Source organism: Felis catus, chromosome A1 (assembly GCF_018350175.1).
Source record: "Felis catus isolate Fca126 chromosome A1, F.catus_Fca126_mat1.0, whole genome shotgun sequence".
Taxonomy (NCBI): domain Eukaryota; kingdom Metazoa; phylum Chordata; class Mammalia; order Carnivora; family Felidae; genus Felis; species Felis catus.
The window spans coordinates 210779945-210799842 of NC_058368.1; the positions used below are offsets into that span (position 1 = coordinate 210779945).

At 39.4% G+C, this 19898-nt stretch overlaps 1 protein-coding gene across 2 annotated transcripts in view; it reads right to left on the minus strand.

Annotated features, from left to right (window-relative positions):
- SPEF2 (sperm flagellar 2) overlaps nucleotides 1-19898 on the minus strand; it is a 185765-nt gene that overhangs the window by 126386 nt on the left and 39481 nt on the right. For both annotated transcript variants that reach the window (XM_011286553.4, XM_045038153.1), the window contains 3 exons: nucleotides 19622-19810; nucleotides 13403-13590; nucleotides 10195-10363 (listed from right to left, as the gene is read on the minus strand). In XM_011286553.4, the coding sequence (XP_011284855.2) occupies nucleotides 10195-10363; nucleotides 13403-13590; nucleotides 19622-19810 (546 nt within the window). The remainder of the gene's footprint in view (nucleotides 1-10194; nucleotides 10364-13402; nucleotides 13591-19621; nucleotides 19811-19898) is intronic.

Genomic DNA, 19898 nt, shown 5'->3' on the forward strand with positions numbered 1-19898 from the left:
AAGTGTACATTTCAAGGGCAAGCTTGAGATCTTCCATGTGTTCCATTCATGAGATTCCCTCCTTGACTGTCACATTGTCCAAATGGTTAAATGATGATGCTGGTAGAGCTGCATGGTTTTCTCAGCAAATTGTTTACTTCTGTTCACATGATCACCCTTGGACTAAAGCAAAAGCACCTCATTCTCATGTCTTGCCACTTCCAAAGATCCAAGTTAGGAATAGAGCTTCCTTATCTATGCTTTTAAAAGGGGGCAGACATGGTTTGCTTTGATCAACTTAGATAACTAGAATCTGGGCCTTGGGAGGTATTCATCAATCGTAAAATCTGAGTGCCTCTAGCACAACATTCAACAAACAACACTGGATTATGCCAGTGATATTTACTAGTGACATCCAATTGTGGCATTTGTAGAGTGGCGGTCCTAGTCTGAAAGCACACACAATGACCTCCCCAGTGTTTGTTTTCACAGATTATTGGAAGTCACCAACATCTGTTTGGCCTGAGGTGCCCCAGATCCTAGTTTAGTAGGCTCTAAGTGTCTTGCAATTCAATTACTGATGCCTTCAAAAAACAAGACAAATGCCTTTTCTCCTAAGAGAGAGAAAGAACTTCTTAGGGAATACAACACTTACAGTGTTTCTGACACCTGCTAGTGTCCTTGGGTTTTCCTGAAATGCAATCTTTTAATCTATATATAATAAAACACATCAACAGACAGACTATCTTGGTACAGTGGCCAAAGGACTTAAGGTAGAAGCTTCTAATAAACTGACTTCAAGAAACACCACAGGTAGTAACTCCGCAAAATGAGGCTATGCACCTTTCAGAGTATAGCTGATGCACCACAACATCATCATACAGACATTCGAGCTGCCTTAATCTTGCATCTACTATGGCTGGCTTTCTTGCACCACTCTGCAAGAAGTGAGGAAGAGACGACAATCTGTGATACCTGAAATGATTTTACTCATACTGAAACTCACCCCTTCCATTGGGTCCCCAATAACCTCCTGTGCTTATCTACACTTATTATACTCTGGAATGTTTTCTCTCATCTCCACTGAACTGTGAGCACCAGAGGGGAAGATCTCTATCTTGATCAACTTTACATCCCCAATAGAACAGTGCCTTCACGTAATAAGTAGTAATATTTATTGGCTGAATTAATGAGTCAATCAATCAGTAGTATAGGCTGAATATATATGAACTGAATAAATGAGTGAATACATGGATATTAAGTTTTAGTAATTCTGATTAAGTACAAAGATGACTTAAACACAACACAACCCAAAATCTAGGAACGAGATCAGAAAGTGTCATCCTCACAGACAGAAGTTAGCAAGAATCCACACACCATGTATGAATTTAGCTAATCCTGGAAGCATTTCTAGAAGTAATGGCTGGCAGTATGATTTTGAGTGAGTCTCTCCATTAAATCATGGCATTCTTTTTTTACACAGCACACAACACTCAAATTTAAATAACTTATAAATTTGGGACTTTGGAAGAAGCTCTGTCAGAGATTTATCAGGGCCCTGGAGTAGGTAAAAGCAGCCTGTGTAAATGGGTAGGTAAGAGCTGCTCTATGGCTAACTGCTTGTGACCTGGTTAATTTCATATCACTAACTGGATATTTATCGTGGGTCTGCTAAATTACGTTGACCCAACCATGTACCCCTGCCAGGCAGAAAATAAAAAAAGGTGTAGGCAACTGCCTACTGCATCCTTACTTTGTTTCCAGGCCTTTAAGCTGAGTCCTGTTCTGTTCCATTTCTGTCTAGCTTCCAGCTTGCCACCCTTGTTTTCACTTTCTAGTCTGGTTTTCACCCAATCTCAGCTTTGATCACTGGCGTATTCAAAGGACTTGGCTTGAGCCTACGCTGCCTCTTCCTGTTTTCAGCTACTTCAGGTAAATTTCTCCTGACCATCTTAGTTCTCGCTCTAAGAATTCAACCCCTGGCACCGGCTCTCCTGGCTAACCTCCTGTCTGGATCTGTCCTATCTCTGACCAAAGAGAATCAGACTTCAGAGAAGCACATTTACTACTATGGCAGCATGGAAAGTCAAGTGGCTATATTCCAGTTACTGTGCTTGGGAAATTTGGCACTCAGCAAAAAAGCCATAATCCACAGGAAAGTACTAAGGCAAAACTTTGTAGCTTTCAAAGGCTCTGTTTTTTGTCTCCCCTTCCTAAGCTTTCTCTCCTCCAACCCACCCCCAAAATCCTGAGGGAATCTAGAGGAACTGCCTAAATTTGTAATTTACATTAAAATATTCCTGACAATGAGCCAGAAGTCTCAGGAGAAACAGAAAGGGTAGTTGGATATCTTGTCTGATGGGGAGTTCTGCTCACGCAACCTGGTAGCACTATAGGGTTTCTTGACTACTGTCTGGTATTTGTTTGATAGCCAGGTTCCAATAGATAGGATTGATTCTGCCTTATACTGCTTTTGACAAGGAGGAAGAGAGGACATAGCAGTTGGCTGATGTGCAACTGAATTCTGGCTTCTCATCCAGGAGCTGTCATGGAATGGGCTCTACCTAGGGGCCCAGATTAAAGGTCTCAAAACAAGTTGAAAAGATGACCTTAGTGAGCTTGGCAGCTTTCTAAGTCACCTGACTTCCAGTCAGGTCTGAGGATTACTGGCTTCCTGACCATATCTTCTTGTCAAAACATCTGGCCTTCAGATTCCAGAGAAGCCAGGGAGGTGAGAATGTATACCTCACACTGACTTTGGCAGGGTGGATGCACCTCCAGAGAGAAGGTACGCCTCCACCCCGCTCTGTGCTGGAGTGCTCAGCCTGGGCCACACCATTATCTACCACCAGGAAATACAAATATGGCTCATGGTAACAAGGGAACGGAAGAAGTTAACTCTACTTCCCCTGCCATGCTGAGCTAAAGAATGTTCTCACCAGAAGCAGAACTGAGAGTAGTCAATGCCTATCTATCAACCAATCTCACGGTTAATTCCAATTCATCAGGCTATCTGAAGAACTGGTCTTAATCAAATAATGGCTTTCAGTCAGAAATCTGATCATTTCTGTCCCAGCAGTAGCCTTCCCCAATCTGTCCTGATCTGTTATTATGGGAACAGGTGTGTTTAATTCTAGTCTTTCACAAAAGACAACCTAGGGCAACAGACCTTGTACTTCTTTTTTTTTTTTTTTTAAGTTTATTTATTTTGAGAGAGAGAGAGAGAGAGAGAGCAAGAGAGAGCACAAGTAGGGGAGGGGCACAGAGAGAGGGGGAGAGAGCGAGAATCCCAAGCAGGCTCCACACTGCACTGTCAGTGATGACCCCATTGCGGGGCTCAAACTCACAAACTGCAAGGTCATGACCTAAGCCAAAGTCAGATGCTTAATTGACTGAACCACCCAGGCGCCCCAACCTTGTACTTATTTTTAGAGGGAAATTCAAATTGGTCATGGTCAATTACCTAGCATGTGATGAAGGTCACTGTCAAAGCTTATAGGCCCACACTGAAGGGAGCCTGGTACCTCAATATGCAATCCACCCATTCCAGCTGATAACAATTCTAGAAGTTCGGAACGCTCAGCACTTGCAAACAGTGACAGAGGCTTCTTTTCATAAAACTTTGAACTCCAATTACTTACTTATGTATTAGGCAGCCAGAATCATTGGACTGATACTTTGTCCTGTCGGTTTGATTAGTAGGGGTAACTGAGACTAAGTCATTCTGAGACATCCTCTATTCTAAAAACTTACATTTCAGTGCTGCTGAAATTGAGTGACAAATCAAATGTAAACAACAGACAGGGGCTTCTACTTAGCATTCTGTTTTCAGACACATTCAAAGTGACTCACTGAGGGCATCAGTGGAAGGGTAGCTAATTTACCACAAAATGGAAGGTTCCTAGTCCTGGCTCCATTCTCTGCTCTGGCAAGTCACCATGGCGCTTCCAAGGTTTTAAACATGGCACACTGGGAATTACAGTAGCTGTGTGTCTAGCCCAATGTTTTTCAAAGCACAGTTTCCTGGAGCTAAAAAACATGGAGACTCTAAGGCTTGCATTTCACCTGACCTCAAATGCCCTTAAGACAGTATCACACTGGACTTTATATCAGAGAGATCCACTGTACCAGGAACATAAAACAATTCTGGTGGTGGTAGCTGTCCTTATAAAAACAGTAAAGTTCATTCCTTAGTTTCTCAAACCATGTTCTGTTCATCAGGGAGGTGGTGGTCTCCCTCAAGGTCGCTTCTGCACTAATTTCTATGGTCTTGGTGCTCAAGTAACTTTTCCAGAAGCTTATACATTTGAATTCACCTATCTGCTGCCATTGCCCAGCTAGGGAAAGTCTGACAGACTGGTTGGAATTTCTCTAATATCACAAAGTGTATAGACACTATGACTTGGTCTACATATCTAGCCATTGAAAAATTCACATAGAAGTTTTCCACACAGAGTGCCCTCTCCCATAGTAATGACTACTGTGTTCTTTTTTCTTTGTTTCACTGCTTAGGTTGATGGCTTAAAGAGGTATACACTACCCAAAAAAAGCTTAGAGGTGACTGCCCAATTTAAGAAAGACTACTGTTAGTTCAGTGTGCCCAAAGAATATGACTGACAGGTCCTGGGCACTGGGTAGGAGAGGTGGGGTGGGAGGGTCTTCCAGGTGAGAGGGTTTCTGGTACTCAGCCCAATACTTCTGCCCTACAGCAAAATTCAGACCTTCTTGGATCCATTTAAGTTTCTTGAGATTAACAACCCCATGTGTTCTTGTTATATCTAGCTAACAAGATATAGTTTTAGAGTTCAGATCTTCAAAGCCTGCTCTAAAATACTAGGTGGGCAGTATGAGTAACTAATTGAAGATAAGCTGGCCTTGACGCATAGAAATTGTCTCCTATCATTGTCAAAGTAGGTAGAGAATGAACCAGAAAATCAGAGGTAGGCAGCCAAGGGAGACCTGACCACCTTTTGTCTTGCCTGATCCCAGATGAGAGGGAGCCTGGAAGAGGACTGGCTTCTCCCTAATCTACACAATCATGAACAAATGAAAATGGGTGGTGGACATTCACTTTACTTTTATTCATGTCAGCCATTCAAAACTCTTCTCCCTTGGCTATATCCTTCTCACCTCTCATTCTATCTGGGTATCAATCATTTGGCTTTGTAAATGATTTCGCAGTTCTAGTCTAATGCCTTGAACTTGATACCTTAATTCAACCACTCCTACCATGGTTCTCTAATGAACCGAGGTTGTCACCAATTCTAGTAATTTGAAGTGAAATACCCTTCCCATGACCCAAGGTCTCCATCCATTCCCTCTCACCCCACAGACAGAAGTCCCAAACCTCTGCCAAACCTACTCCAGCCTCTGAAATCCTTGACCACAGAAGTTAGAAGACAGCCTTGTTTTTTGGCAACTACAGGCCTTGGGCAATGATGGATCCTTTTTGAAAACCAATACATTGACATTCTACTTTGTAAGCATCACTATGCCTGACTACAGGAATCACTGTTCTAGGGCACATTGGTGACTTCACCAAGACAGAGCCACACAATGAGGTCTAGTCTGAAAAAAAATCCAGCCGGGTAGCCTTACTATTACAGGAGAGATTTAGGGGGTTAGAGGCAAAACTTGAAGCAAATGGGGAGAAGAAACTGGAGCTATGAAATGTATGACATAGAACCTAAACTAGAATGATAGAATATTCCTTTCAGCACAAAACTTCTTTCCTATCTCCTGTTTGGATGTTGATCATAATTCTTGTCACTTATCCTGGGAAGTATTTGTATTTTAACAGATACGTCTGAAGTCTTAATCCAAAAGAGTGATAATGTGGGGCATCGGGTAAAATGGCAGGCAGAATTTTTAAAGTAGAATGCCTAACAGAACATCTTAACTGAGACCATGAAAGTAACGGCTTACTATACCTACTTAAACGGAAGCTACATTCCTGCATATCTGGAAACAAAATATAAACATATTTTCATAGTCAAAAGACAAGGTATTAAGACTTCTCTCTCAGCAGGGGACAAAAAGCAATAAAACAACTAATTTCATTTCACATTAGGGTTCCTATACTTGACTGGTAAGTCTGCACTTTGAGAAATTTTATAAGTGTCCTGAATAAACATGTATGTTATGGACTAAATTGTGCCCCTCCACCCACTGTGATGGTATTTGGAGGTGAGGCTTTGGGGAGGTAATTAGGTTTAGAAAAATTTATGAGGGTGGGGCCCCCATGATGGGATTAGTGTCCTGTTAAGAGGAAGAAGACAGACCAGAGTTCTCCCTCTCTGTTCATGTTAAGGACATAGCAAGGTGGCCATCAGTTAGTCAAGAAGACAGTCCTTACCAAGGAACTGAATCAGCTGGCACCCTACACTTGGACTTAGCAGAACTGTGAGAAATAAATTGCTGTTGTTTAATCCATCCAGTCTACAGTATTTTCTTATGGCAGCCTGAGCTAATACAACATATACCTTTTAAATAAATAAAGATAATAATATTATTATTATTTGATCTGGGGTGCCTGAGTGGCTCAGTCGGCTGAGCATCAGACTCTTGATTTCAGCTCAGGTCATGATCCCAAGGTTCATGGAATTGAGCCCTGTGTCGAGTTCTGTGCTGACAGCACAGAGCCTCCTTGGGATTCTCTCCTCTCCCTCTGCCCCTCCCCTGCACACATTCTCTCTCCCTCTCTCTCAATAAATAAATAAACTTAAAAAAATAATGATCTATTCACATTCATCTAAAATTTATCAGTGTACGTGAATCAGTTACCCAGTGATGTTACTGGAGTGATACAGGCTTCAACTTAACATTCTGTCCATAGGGGAACTATTAAATAATGTATTGCGAAGACTGGGTCATTCACTGGGAAGAGAGGGAACAAGGCAAGAGCTAAGGTAGAGACCCCACCGTCAGAAGTTGAGTCTAGAAAGGCACTGGATCAATACCAAAGCCTGGAGTTAAAGAGTAAGAACAAGATAGTGTCTGGAGTCTTTGGGTCAAACAAATCAGATAAGACTTATGTAGGAAGACAGACAACCCTGTGGCCATTCATATTCTCCAAGGGAAAAGACCTGGTAACAACAAATACCACTGCATAAACAAATTGGGGGATGGGTATGTACACATCTGCTGTAGTGACATGGTTAGTGTTAAACCATAACGTGTATAAATGCATCTTTAAAGTCTAGTTAGCAGAAAATCATAAGCCCAAAGTGCTGTTGATAAAAATGTGCATTACAACACACTATAGGGTTAACCCAACAGCCACGGAAACCTCAACCGATCATGAATTTAAACAGTTAGTTCTCATTACAAACACAAATAGCAGCAATTAAAAAGCATGACCAACTTAAAACAACATTGATGATGTGGTGGACACAAAACATCCTTCTTCCAAATTGAGAATTCCGACTACAACTTGTTTGTGGGCACACACACCAGATCTCTGCAAATTGCCAAGTGCTTTGTGGCAGAGACTTGGAAAAACCTGTCTTCAGGAAACTATGGCCAAACTCTAGTTTACGAATGTCAAATTTCAATCACTCCTAAATTCATTCAGTAGGTATCTGCTAATAAACAGCTTATGTAAAAATCAAACGCTGTGGGATTCTGGGTAATTTGCCAGTAAGAATCACGAAAAGGACCTGTATTGGGGGAAGGCTGGGCTTTACCAGGAGACCACTGCATAATTGAGAACCATTAGCTGCTGGGTGGGGGCTGTGCTGGAGCAGCTCTTGGTCTAGGGCACTTGGGTCCGGGCTTAGCCTGCTGCCCATGGTCCACTGGGTTTTCAGGGCTCCTCCCCACTCCCTACTGAATAGCTCATGGTTATCCTGCAACAGTGGATGTCCTGGCTGCTCCCTGACACTGTTCCTGCTTTCTTCTTCAGAGAGATAAACGATACCCCTGGCCACACCATTCCTGGACTAGCCCTCTCTCACGTATACCTGCTCTACTAATAGAGTGGGATGACTTAAGAAATAAGGTTAAGCAGTAAGGATCGAATTTTTTGTATCTCTATATGATGTGTTCATGAGCAAAAATTTGTTTTTATGCCTATTTCTAGGTGTAGTATTTAACAGTTTTAAGCATTAGGGCTTATGCTAATAGAGCTTTAAAAGCGTGGGCTCGAAGCCTGGATGTATCAGTTCTTTCAGGATGCCGGGTCTGTGTATCAACAGAGTATGCTAAGAATGTAACCTTTTTGAAAGTTAATTTCTAAGTTATGTATTTACTTGAAGGCTTAAAAGTCCTGAGTAAATTTAGTGATGATGAGCGTGACAACAGTTTCCTTTAGATAAGCTGCCAGTTGCTGTCCCTCTGTCTCTTGTGAAAGGCTATTTAAGCCAGATAATGCAGTTTCCAAGTTGAAGAATCTATTTTTCACTTGTATGGAGGAACATTTCACAAGTTTCTGAAGAGACAAAAGCTCTAATAATGGGGAATGATAATAGGCTAGTTTCCAGTATATCCTAGTACCTTTGTATGATCTATTTTCCATCACATAGTGAAAAGGAACAGAGCACATAAATATATATATCAGAACTCCAAGGATAATTGTCATTTCTAGGAAAACAGCAAAGGCCACAAACAAAATAAACTGCATTGCTAGATGTTCACATACTCCTAACACAAGTGTACAATTTCCTGCAAAAGAAACATGCTAGCTGCTTCAGGATGTGGGTAAGACAAGCATGTTCCTGTGGTAATGATTTCCCAAACAAGAAAAAAGTCAGAAAGGCAAATCTTTGCTAAGCTGCAGACTACCAGGTCTCCTGATTTATGAAAGCAGTAAGAATAGAGTAGATAAAGCTGTTTAAGAAACAACTCAGAAAAAAAATATTCTATAAGTCAGCAAAATTGTCAAAAAAATGACTTTTACTTTACAACAGAAAAAATACTTTCACATATTTTAATATTGTCAAAGCACTTATCGTGTAGCATTATACTTTAGGTTGACACACTAAATCTACTATATTCTACAACCCTACAAAATAAATATGCATGGTATCCTATAAGGTTCAGTCAGTTTTTAAATAAAAACTGTTTTAGTGATACAAATATAGATTCACCCAATTAAAATATGATGTACATTTAATTTCTCCTAACCTCTTTCCTTATCATTTTATCATAAATTTATCTTGTTTCGATATTTCTTCTTTTACATATTAGTGCTATTTTACACTTTGCTCTTTTCATTGTCATTCATTCATTTTATTCATTCATCCTTTCAACAAACATTTATTGAGTATTTGCTAAATATCAGCAAATGATTAGGTCAAATTATTCTTCTTTCTCGTTTCTTAATGAGTAAGTCGCACTTACTACCATTCTAAAACTTATTCAATAACATAATAATGGGCTTATTTCTCATTTCATTGATGCCAATCTACCCAGAACTTCCATCTGATAGCTATCGATTCTACATCTTTACCCTTAAAGGTGAGATGAAATGCAGTGGAGAGAGCAGGGTGGTAGGGAAAGAAATTAATATGCATTGTTTGCGTCCAATGTGCAGTGCACTTGACTAAGTATTTAATACATATTATCTTAAATAAGTTTCACAACAACTAAATAAAGTAGGTATATTATTATCCCCATTTCATAAATTGGGAAACTGAGTCTCTCACCACCAAAGGGACAGGCTGCCTGAGGTCTCACCTTGGTCTGTCTGACACCAAAGGCTTTTCGGCAGCTCTTCTAAGAAGCAAAATTGGCACTCAATACTTTTTTAAATCTTTGAATAAAATTTTGTTTGAATCTATGCTGTTCATGAAACTCAGACTATCTCCTCTTCCATATGCCTCTAAAAACCACATACTGTTTAAATAAATTACTAAAGAAATACCTTTATGCCAGGGTTTTTGTAGCAAAGGTAAACAGTTCATACAAAGAAAATGCTAATGAATAAATTAAAATATTTAAAAAATTCTGAAATCTATCAGCCCTGACAATATATTATGTTTTATTATTTTCCAGACCAGTCTTCTACTATTACCGGGAGTAACAGATGATAGATGATGAATAGGTCAGAGATTTAAAACTTAGTACATAAACACAAATTAAACCAAGGGAAAATGCAAACATAAAATGCCCATTTTTATTAACAGAGATGAAATGACATAATATCACAGAATCAATGTTAAAGAAACATCGTGTATTATGTTGTGTTCTCTCTAATTATTCCATATTAGTAAGTACCTTATATTCTTCGTAATCATTGCTATCTAGCAAGTCACTTTTCTCCAGTTCTGTAAGTTGTTCTGCAGAGGGCTTAGCTGGTAGATGCTTAATAGAGGCTTGCTGATATATGGGCTTTCCATTAAAAAACAGTTCCTTCCAATCATGCATCACCTTATATGGAATCAAACTATAGCAGAAAAGATTTTTAAAAAGGTAGAGATGAATCAATGGTCAATATATAGTCAATCAATAGTCAAATATACACCTTAAAGCTTAGTCTCTCTATTATCATATTCATTCCCCAGGATCTGCTATTTGAGGCTAGGGATTCCATTTACTATTATCGGATATGGCTAATGGCTAGTAGAAAGAACATCTGGAACTCAGCAGGTTTGAATGAATGAACATTACTTAAAGCCACTGGTCCTTCCAACTCATATTGACTGTGCACTAACAGAACATTATATCTTAAAATGGTGAGCACTGTCACAAAACTTAGGTTCTTTACTTCCTAGCTGTGATTTTAAATGGCTGTGCAACCTCAGAAAATCATTTAAATGCTCTAATATAAGTGTCCTCCTGTGCAAAAATGAGCAGACTGAGTATTTTCCGAAGCCCCTTTAAGATGGCAGTCGGTTTACATATTTGCAAGTAATTTATAATAGAAAGATCGAATGCATGGTGGTTTTTATCATTGTTACATATTTGATAACCTTTAAAATTATTTTTCAGTAACTATTTCTATTTAAATATGATGACTGACTAAGATGTAATCAGGGAAATGGGAAAACAGTTTCAAGAAGAACAAAATGCAAAGAAAGGAAAGGGTCTAACATTCAGATGCATTTCTCTAAAACTGGTTGGACTGGAGCTTGAAATTACAACAAAAAGTTAGTATTTCATTAATTTCATTCTGATACATACTACATGGATGAAACTTGAGGACATATGTTAAATGAAATAAGCCAGACACTAAAAGAACAAATAATGTATGGTTTCATTTCTATAAGATACCCAATTTAGACAAATGCGCTGAGACCAAACATAGCACAGACGTTACCAGGGGCTGGAGAGTTATTTAATGGGTACAGTGCTTCAGTTTGGAATGATAGAAAAGTTCTGGAGATGGATGGTCATGATGGTTGCATAGCAGTGTGAATGCACTTATGTCACTGAAGTGTACATCTAAAATGACTAAAAGAGTCAGTTTTATGTTATGTATGTTTTGCCACAATAAAATGTTGTACTTTAATTAAATGTACAACTTCAAATATAATCACATTATGTTTTCAATTAATAAAACATTTACAGTCGCTAAGGGTTACGTTGTCGAAATATGGAAGTTTAGAAATTAATAAGCTCAGGTATAGAAATACTGTAACATCAGAATTATTGAAATGGCATTATTGACTTCTATGGTAAAGTAAGTAATTAACAACTTATATACTGTCCAAAAGTTAACCTTACAGTTACTGAATTAATATCCTATTATCTGAATATCAATAATTTTAAGAAACAGTCTAAAAAGTTAGTTCTTTTGAGTAGGCTGATACCAAAAATATACCCGTGCTTTAGAAAAAATATATATACTGATGACATCTTGTTTAATGAAGTAACATGAGTTTATCTTGACTGATAGTAGTGTAGATAATAAAATATTAATATATATGCGTAATTGTTGTGTTCAGCTGGAACCAAAAGACACATATCTTACACCATACACAAAAAAACTAACTCAAAATAGATTAAAGACTTGAGTGCAAGACCTGAAACCATAAAACTTCTAAAAGAAAACATAGGCAGTAAGCCCTTTGACGTTGGTCTCAGATTTGATACCAAAAGCAAAGGCAACAAAAGCAAAAATAAACAGTTGGGACTACATCCAACTTAAAAGATTCTGCAAGGCAAAAGAAACAATCAACAAAATGAAAAGGCAACCTATTGAATGGGAGAAAATATTTGCAAATCACATATCTGATAAGGGTTAATATCCAAAATACATAAAGAACTCCTACAACTCAATAGCAAAAAAGTGAACAATCCAATTAAAAAATGGGCACAGGATCTGAATGGACATTTTCCCAAAGCAGACATACAGATGGCCAACAAGTACATGAACAGATGCTCAATCATCAGGGAAATGCAAGTCAGGGAAATGCAATCATCAGGGAAATGCAAATCAAAACCACAATGTAATATCACCTCACGCTTGTCGGAATGGCTGGGATCAAAAAGATAAATAAAAAACGAGGATGTGGAGAAGAGGGAACCCTCTTGTGCACTGCTGGTGGGAATGCAAACTGGTGCAGCCACTATAGAAAACAGTGGGTTCTCAAGAAGATCTTAATTTGGGCAATTTGAGAGGTGTACATATTTAACTGGGTTGCCTTATCCTTGTCCTTGCGGAATTACTTTCACTGAGATACACTGCGATATCATTCTCCTGTAACTTTCAGCAAAGAATATCATAAGAAATAGGTCTCTGAGGCCAGATGATACATTTGTTTAAAAGATCTTGCTGAGAACATTCTCCACTAGATATACTACACTATTCAGTGTACCTTAGATGAGTGTGCCATGTGAGAGAGCTATTGTTCTAAATTTAGTGCCAAGGAAAGTTTTGCATTTTGTAATGAACTAGAATAGAAAATGGAAAACACATGGCAGATTGCATTTCCTTTTTTCCTTTGGCTACCAGGAAGCTCAGATAAAATCTGCAGCTCAGTTGCAGCCACTGGCAAATCTGCTGCCAATATAATTGTGTTCTAATTTATCTTTTGTTCTTAACTTTCTACTTTAATTTGGATTTTCCTTTGTTCTTATTTGGCATATTTTTAATATGTTTTGTATTATTGAATATTTCCTTATAAATACATTAATTCCTTTTAGAAACAAGGTACAATGAAAATAAATAGATTTAATGACTAGTAATTTTTAAATAATTCCAGTATTTCAGAAAGTTCCAAGTGTGTCAAATAAATTATTATAGTTGTCTTTGTAAATTACTGTAAATTTAGACACAAAGTTTAAATGTTAAAAGACATACAAATGCACCTTAAATAAGGCTATTGAGTGGGTGAATTGAGTCAGTAATCCAGGTTTCCTGGACCCCACTTCTTAGTACTTTTTTCACGAAAAAATTTGTCTTTTCTTATCAACTGGGTGTCTACATACACAATCACCATTTTCTGTGATGTCTGTAATGATTGTAAAAAGAAACACTTACTTATCTGTCAACATTCGGTAGTCTGCCACTTTAGTGGACAAATCAAGTATTTGATCCAAAATTTCTGCACATATCGTATAATGCTTTTTGTAACGAGCTTGAGCTCTTTCCACAGCAATCTGTTCATGAATTTCCTTCTCTCTGAGGGCTTGCTCCTCAAAATCAATCTTGGCTTGTTTTGCCAAAGCCTAAGAAGACAGAGACATGTTTGAGTCAATGTAATTATGCGATGATTCAAACGAAAATAATGTTATAATTTAAATGGGCAAAAAAAAACCTCTAAATAGAATGAAACCTCCTTTTATATCAAGAAGAACTTAATCATGAAGGAGAAGTTTTTTTCCTTATCAAGTACTGAGTATGCTGGCAATGACAATATTGGAAATATTCCACTTTTAGCTTATCTTATCAGCAAAACATATTACAGAGAAAAGTGGTCCAACTGTGGAAAGCCCAACATAGATTAAAAATAAATTGGATCTTAAGTGTGTAAAAAGAAGCCTTGAGTTCATGGCTTGCAAATCGTCAGAGCCAGGGATCACAGAGAAACGGGCAAGCCTATGCCACCCTAGCATCGTAGCCCCTTCGAACCCATCTTAGGAGCTTTAACTGGGCACATCTGCTCCATTCAGCCGATGCCCTCTGTCTTGGAGTGAGAGAGTTCTAGGACACTGATTTATACTTAGAAAATGTTTTGGAAATTCCCTGATATTACTGGCTTGAGTCTATCACACACGCGCCAACAAATGTTAAATGCGTTTAGACAACCAAAAAACCCTTCTGCTGTTACAGCCTTTATAAATCAGTAAAATTCACTCAGAGAACATTTATTTCTGCAGAAAGTAATGAAATACTTAGAGTTTATCATGACCCTCTGCTTGGTTTGCACTATTATATTGTTCAGAGAAACACTTTCTTCACATCAAGTACAAAGGTCAAACTCAGCATGACTAAATGTTGCTTTCAAATAGCTAAACCAGCTCCTTGAGAAATTCTATCCTGTGCTAACATGCTCCAGAAACAATACTTGCCTCCTGTAACGTAACCCGCTGAGTGTAAAATGAAGGTGAACTTGGGCCTTGGAGGAGCTGCCATCAAAGTCAAGCTCCAGCTTGTGTACAGAAGGCAAGTCCTAGGCTCCCACTCAGAGTCCCCCCTCAGCCTCCATGTCCTATAAGTGGGGGTATTAATAAGACTAGGCATGCACAGAAAAACTCACCAAACCATCCTGTCAGGGAAAATATTTCCTATGATACTACTCACACATGACTCAAATGCCTGACAATGCATTGCTTTCGTCCACTGAACCAAATGGAAGTTTCCTTTGCTTTTGTCGTTGTTTTATTTTGTTTGTTTTTATGGGGAAAGGGGTTGGACTGGGTGACCTCTGAGGTCAGTTCTGTACGTTTGGCAAGTTCGGGAATCACACCAGAATTTGTCCCTGCTGTATCGTTCTGCAGGCCCCGTTTTTCTGGGGCAAGCATATAATGCAAGTACAAAGCTTTAGGGCAGGCTTCATGACCTGCAAAGAGGTCAGAGGAAAGAGGAATCCAAAAGAAAAGCCGTAACTCGATGAGAATTTACAGAGACAGTGACAATAAAATGAGCTTGGGAGGCCGCTTTACTGCAGAGTGCCCATAAGGCCTGTGGAAATGTTTACGGAGTGACAGGCCTGGAGCCTTGACGAGAAGGGCAGAATGTCCCCAGCAGGAAGAGAGCACCCTTCACCTCCGAGCTGTCTCCCTCCAACCCTTCCTTCCAACCCTTTCCTTCTTTTTAGCTATCAGTCTTCTACCTTTACCCCACCTCGCCTCCCTGTGCTAAACCCACCACAATTTCCTGTCCCGTTACAGCAAAGTGGGTTGAAGCCCTAAAAAAAAAAAAAAAAAAAAAAAAAAGAAGGGAAAGGAAAAAGGAAGTCTGTGGGAGGTAGTAAATCTCAGTGGTTACGAACCCAGACTCTCGAGTCTGACAGAGCCAGCTGTGCTCCTGTCTACACCACTGACAGGCTGTGCGACCGTGAGGTTTCTAAGTCTCATTTTCCTTCTGCATAAAACGTAGATAAAGAGAGCGTCCACTTCAAAAGGCTGTTGCGAGAATTCTATGTGCATGTAATGAACATAGTTCAATGCTTGACTCACGGTAAATACTCATAAAAGGTTAAATATTATTATAATTAAGTCCTGCTAGTAATAGCAGGTAGAGCAGAAATCTGAAATCAAAAATTCTTAATATAGAATAGATGCCCAATTACCTTAAGGAAGAGACAGATTTAATCTAAAATCAAAACCAAACCAGACAAAAACTGATGATGGAAAACATGAAGTTCTCTCTCTCTCTCTCTCTCTCTCTCCCTCCCTCCCTCCCTCCCTCACTTGTGCTCTCTCTCTCCCTTTCTGCACCAGCACCCTCTATGCTTTCTTTCAATGTACTGGACATTGGCCTAAGCCCTGGGGAAACAGTAGTGAGCAGAAGCAAGCACGCTCCCTTCCTCAGGAGCTTACATCCAGTGGGGGCTGGGGGGACAGTGAAAAAGCCACACAATGACTGTATTCTTGCACAGTATAAGTGTCACCAGGGAAGGACTATGGGGTACGGCGCATAACAGGGGGCCTGAACTAGACAAGAAGTGGCAGGTGCACAGAGCTCTGAAAGATGAGGATTCGCTGGGGAAAGGCATTTGGGAAGAAGGAGAAAGGCAGAAGAAATGACTTGTTCAGGATCTGAGAGCAGACCAGTGTGGCCAGAGCCTGGGAGACAGAGGGGAACAAGGTATGAGCAGGGATCTGGTCAAAGGGAAGCCGTGGGTGGGTTTTTGAGTGTGAGGGCAGTGGTCAAATTTGAGAGGCAAGAAGATTCCTCTGGCAGCAGAATGGAGAATGATCTGGAGGGGATGGAAGTAGGGCAGGTCATTTGTAGAAGTTATCTCTAGCTTCCCCTTCATTTTTAACAGGCAGGCAGATGTCTTTTTAACTCCTGCTTTAGGGAATTCCTGCAAGACAAAAAAGCAGAAGCTGCAGGAAACTCCTCTTCACTTTAAAAGGCCATCTTCAAAGGTGAATTAATCTAGGTCACTCAAAGAGAGAGCAGAGAAGGGAAGCTTTTGAGAGCAAAGAGAAAGAGGAAGAGAAAGTGCTCCCTGGCACTTCCTGGGGAGCAGCAGAGCCTCAGGGGGAACACATGAGGGACCAACAGAGGCTGGAATCGCCTCCGTGAAGACATGTGCCTCATGTGTGGGCTGGTAGCTGAGGCCTCAGAGGCAACAAGCTGGGCCTGGGCCTGACGACTGCAGAGCTTCCCTGATGACGTGGCCTGTGACCTGGGGCACCGTTCGTCTCTGTGGGCAGAGATGGGCTGCTGGAGTTTGAGCTCAGGTTGATTTAAAGGATATAGAAAATGTAGGTTCTTGCACACCCCAATTGTAGTTGTTAATTCATAGCCTCTCAAAATGGATGAAGGAGGCCATTGCAGTGGTAGTAGTAGAGACTGGGGTATGGTGTAGACATGGAGAAAGATGGGCAAATTAAAGAGATAGTACATGAAATCGACAGGACTTAGTGATGTTCTGGATATGGAAGAGAGGGTGAGGCAGGGTTCAAGTGGACCCTGAGATTTTACACTTGTGTAACTGAATAAAGGGTGGCATCATTTATTGGGATATAGAAACTTGAAAAAGGCCAGTTTAGTAACAAGGGTCATAAATTTGGCTTCAACATGTTGAATTTGAGGCATCTCTGAGACATCTGAGTAGAGATGTCAGGAAAGCAGTTGAACACATGGGTCTTTAACCGCAGAAGGCAGAGACATAAATGCAGGAGTCATCTGTCTACTGGAGTGATTACACCCCCATGGTTGTGGATTAGGAGGTCCTCTGAGGAAATAACATAGAGGAGAAAAACAAGAGGCCTGGGACTTAAGCTTTAAGGAATCCCGACGTTAACATTTTGGTATTTGAGGAGAATGAGCTGGCAAAGAAGGGGAAGCCAATGAAGTAGGAAGAAAAGCAGGAGAGCATTTCTGCAATGGACCTCAGCAGAAAGGGACCACGTGAGAGCAAAACAGTAATTAACATTATATCATTAACGGTCCGTATCATTAGCACACTTAAAATCTTTAATACATTTAAAAGTACTTGGAGAATTTTCCCCCTTCTTCCACCACAAACAATAACAAAAACTACAAAAACAGAAGCAAGTTATAAAAACGATTTTAAAAACTCTCTTCTTCACAAAAGTTGAATGATTTGCTGTGGGTAACAAAATGGATTTTGTTTATTTAGTGCATGATGCTGGAAAGAAAAGGTCTGTTCCTTTGGCAAACTCAATTCAACATTTATTTCTTTGGCTCCTACTTCTACACCAGCCACTGTTGATGTAGGAGGTGATAGATTCAATGTTTGTGGAGGTAACCTGTGAAGTCAAGCCGTCTCACAGACAGGAGTGCCAGAGAAGCAGACCCTCAGCTTTAGGGAAAGGTAATCATTGTGAGAGGAAGGGATATAATTTTTTTCAGATGCCTCAGAACCTCACAGTTCTGGTCTCTGAGGCTCTAGCAGGCCTGAGCATTCCAATCCTCTGAAGTTAATTCAAGGCCAGGTAAAGAAACAAGGAGGGAATCCTTCTCATCACAGTGGGATCAGTCCTACTATAAAGGCTTTACTATTCTGCACTTAATTATCTGGGCTTGAAGCAAACATATTTTTCAACAGGCACTTAGGAAGATTAGTGAAACGCTATTTCTAATGCAAGCAAATGCCATTCAATCCATTCAAGTTTACTCTTATAAAAAAAAAAAAAAAGAGGGATGAAACCGTTATCCAGATAATTCAGCTCTTTAAGAGGACACTCGAGATCAGTGTCCCTGCGGCTCATATTCATGGAGGTATATGGTTCTTCACCCCTACCCCTAACATTTCAGCTATGTCTGTTCTACAAAGGCAAAAGCACCATTTCCCTGACTCTCCAAACAATATTTCTAAAAATCGCATAATTTTGGCAAAAGCTGTATTTCATTTTTGTGGAATATCATCGTGGAAACCATGAGGCTGATAAATAAAGCATTCCCTTCCTATTTTTTGTAAGGTTTTCTCCGCTGTTCAGCCTAGTTTTGTGAATATTTTATGGCAGTAAAGACAGGCTATTGAAAATGCCACTGACACGAGTTTTGAATTTCTCCAGTCAAATCTAGACCAACAGATAGAATAAATTTGGAATATCTCCAATAGAAAATAGGCAAGAATTAATCTATACAATCCATTGATAGAACAGATCGATTTTGATTATTAGAGCCATTATATATACATAAAGATAAGGAAAAATATTAATGTATTAAATAATTGAAAGATTAGATATTTTGATGTCCGGAGCTATAAAAGGACCTAGACACAATACCATGTAACCAAGAGCACACCTATCATCTGGATCTTGGTATCTGTGTACTATTCTCAAATACAATCAACCAGAGTACCCTGCACAAATGGTTTGTTTTGGAAGAAGGAATAATACAATATGGACTTGATATAATCTTGTTTTTTCAGAAAGAAAGGAATCATTTATTAAAGACTTATGGTGTCTTATTAAAAGGAGGCAGCTTAAAAGTGCTCTCACTGATTGAGAATATTCACCTAGAATAAGAAACACCAATACCATTCTAGTAAACTTAGCAGACTGTAAAGAAAAATGAATTCTGTATGCATCCAGAAAAAGAGAGTAATGACACAATTGAAAATTAGATTATCATTAATCTTTTTGATGGTAACACTTTTACCAAAAGAAAATGGAATAATGTGTTTAATAAATTCAAGGAAAGAAAATGTGAACTAAGGATTTTATATACAGCAAAACTGACAATCAGGATAAAAGACATCTACTGTTATCAGTATACCATACATAATACCCAATACAATATATAGGGAATATCGTTCCCTGACCCCTTCTTGAGAAATGTACTAGAGAATGAGTTTCAGGCAAGCAAAACAACCAGAGATGTGAACATAAAGATGGGTGGTGAACATCAAATATTTGTGAAATCAAGACTAAAGGGAGAGTGTAATATGTAGAAGCTCTATGTGCTGTCAATGTAGTTACAAAAAAATGAAAATGGGGAAATAAGAGAGAGATCGTATAAAAAATTGACTCTAAATACAGCTTTGTTTACCTTGACTTGGTGGAAAAAATCAAAAGTAACTTGAGAAATATTTTTAAGGGAGCTATTGTTTACCGCTTCTCGATCAAGAGCATCCTGGAAATCTTTAAGTCGTCTCTCCTCATACTGTTTTTCTCTGAAAATTCTGTTTTGCCATAAAACTTCCTTTTCATGCCGAACATGCATGAGCTGCACAGCGATCCTGCGTTCCTGCTGGGACTGCCGCATCAGCCGGTTAATCAGCTGCTCTTCCCGAAACGCCTCCTGAAAACACCATTGGAGGAGCCAATTATTTGCCAAGGCCATGTCCAAATTTCCCATTGGGCTAAGAAGCCTATGCATAAATAATATC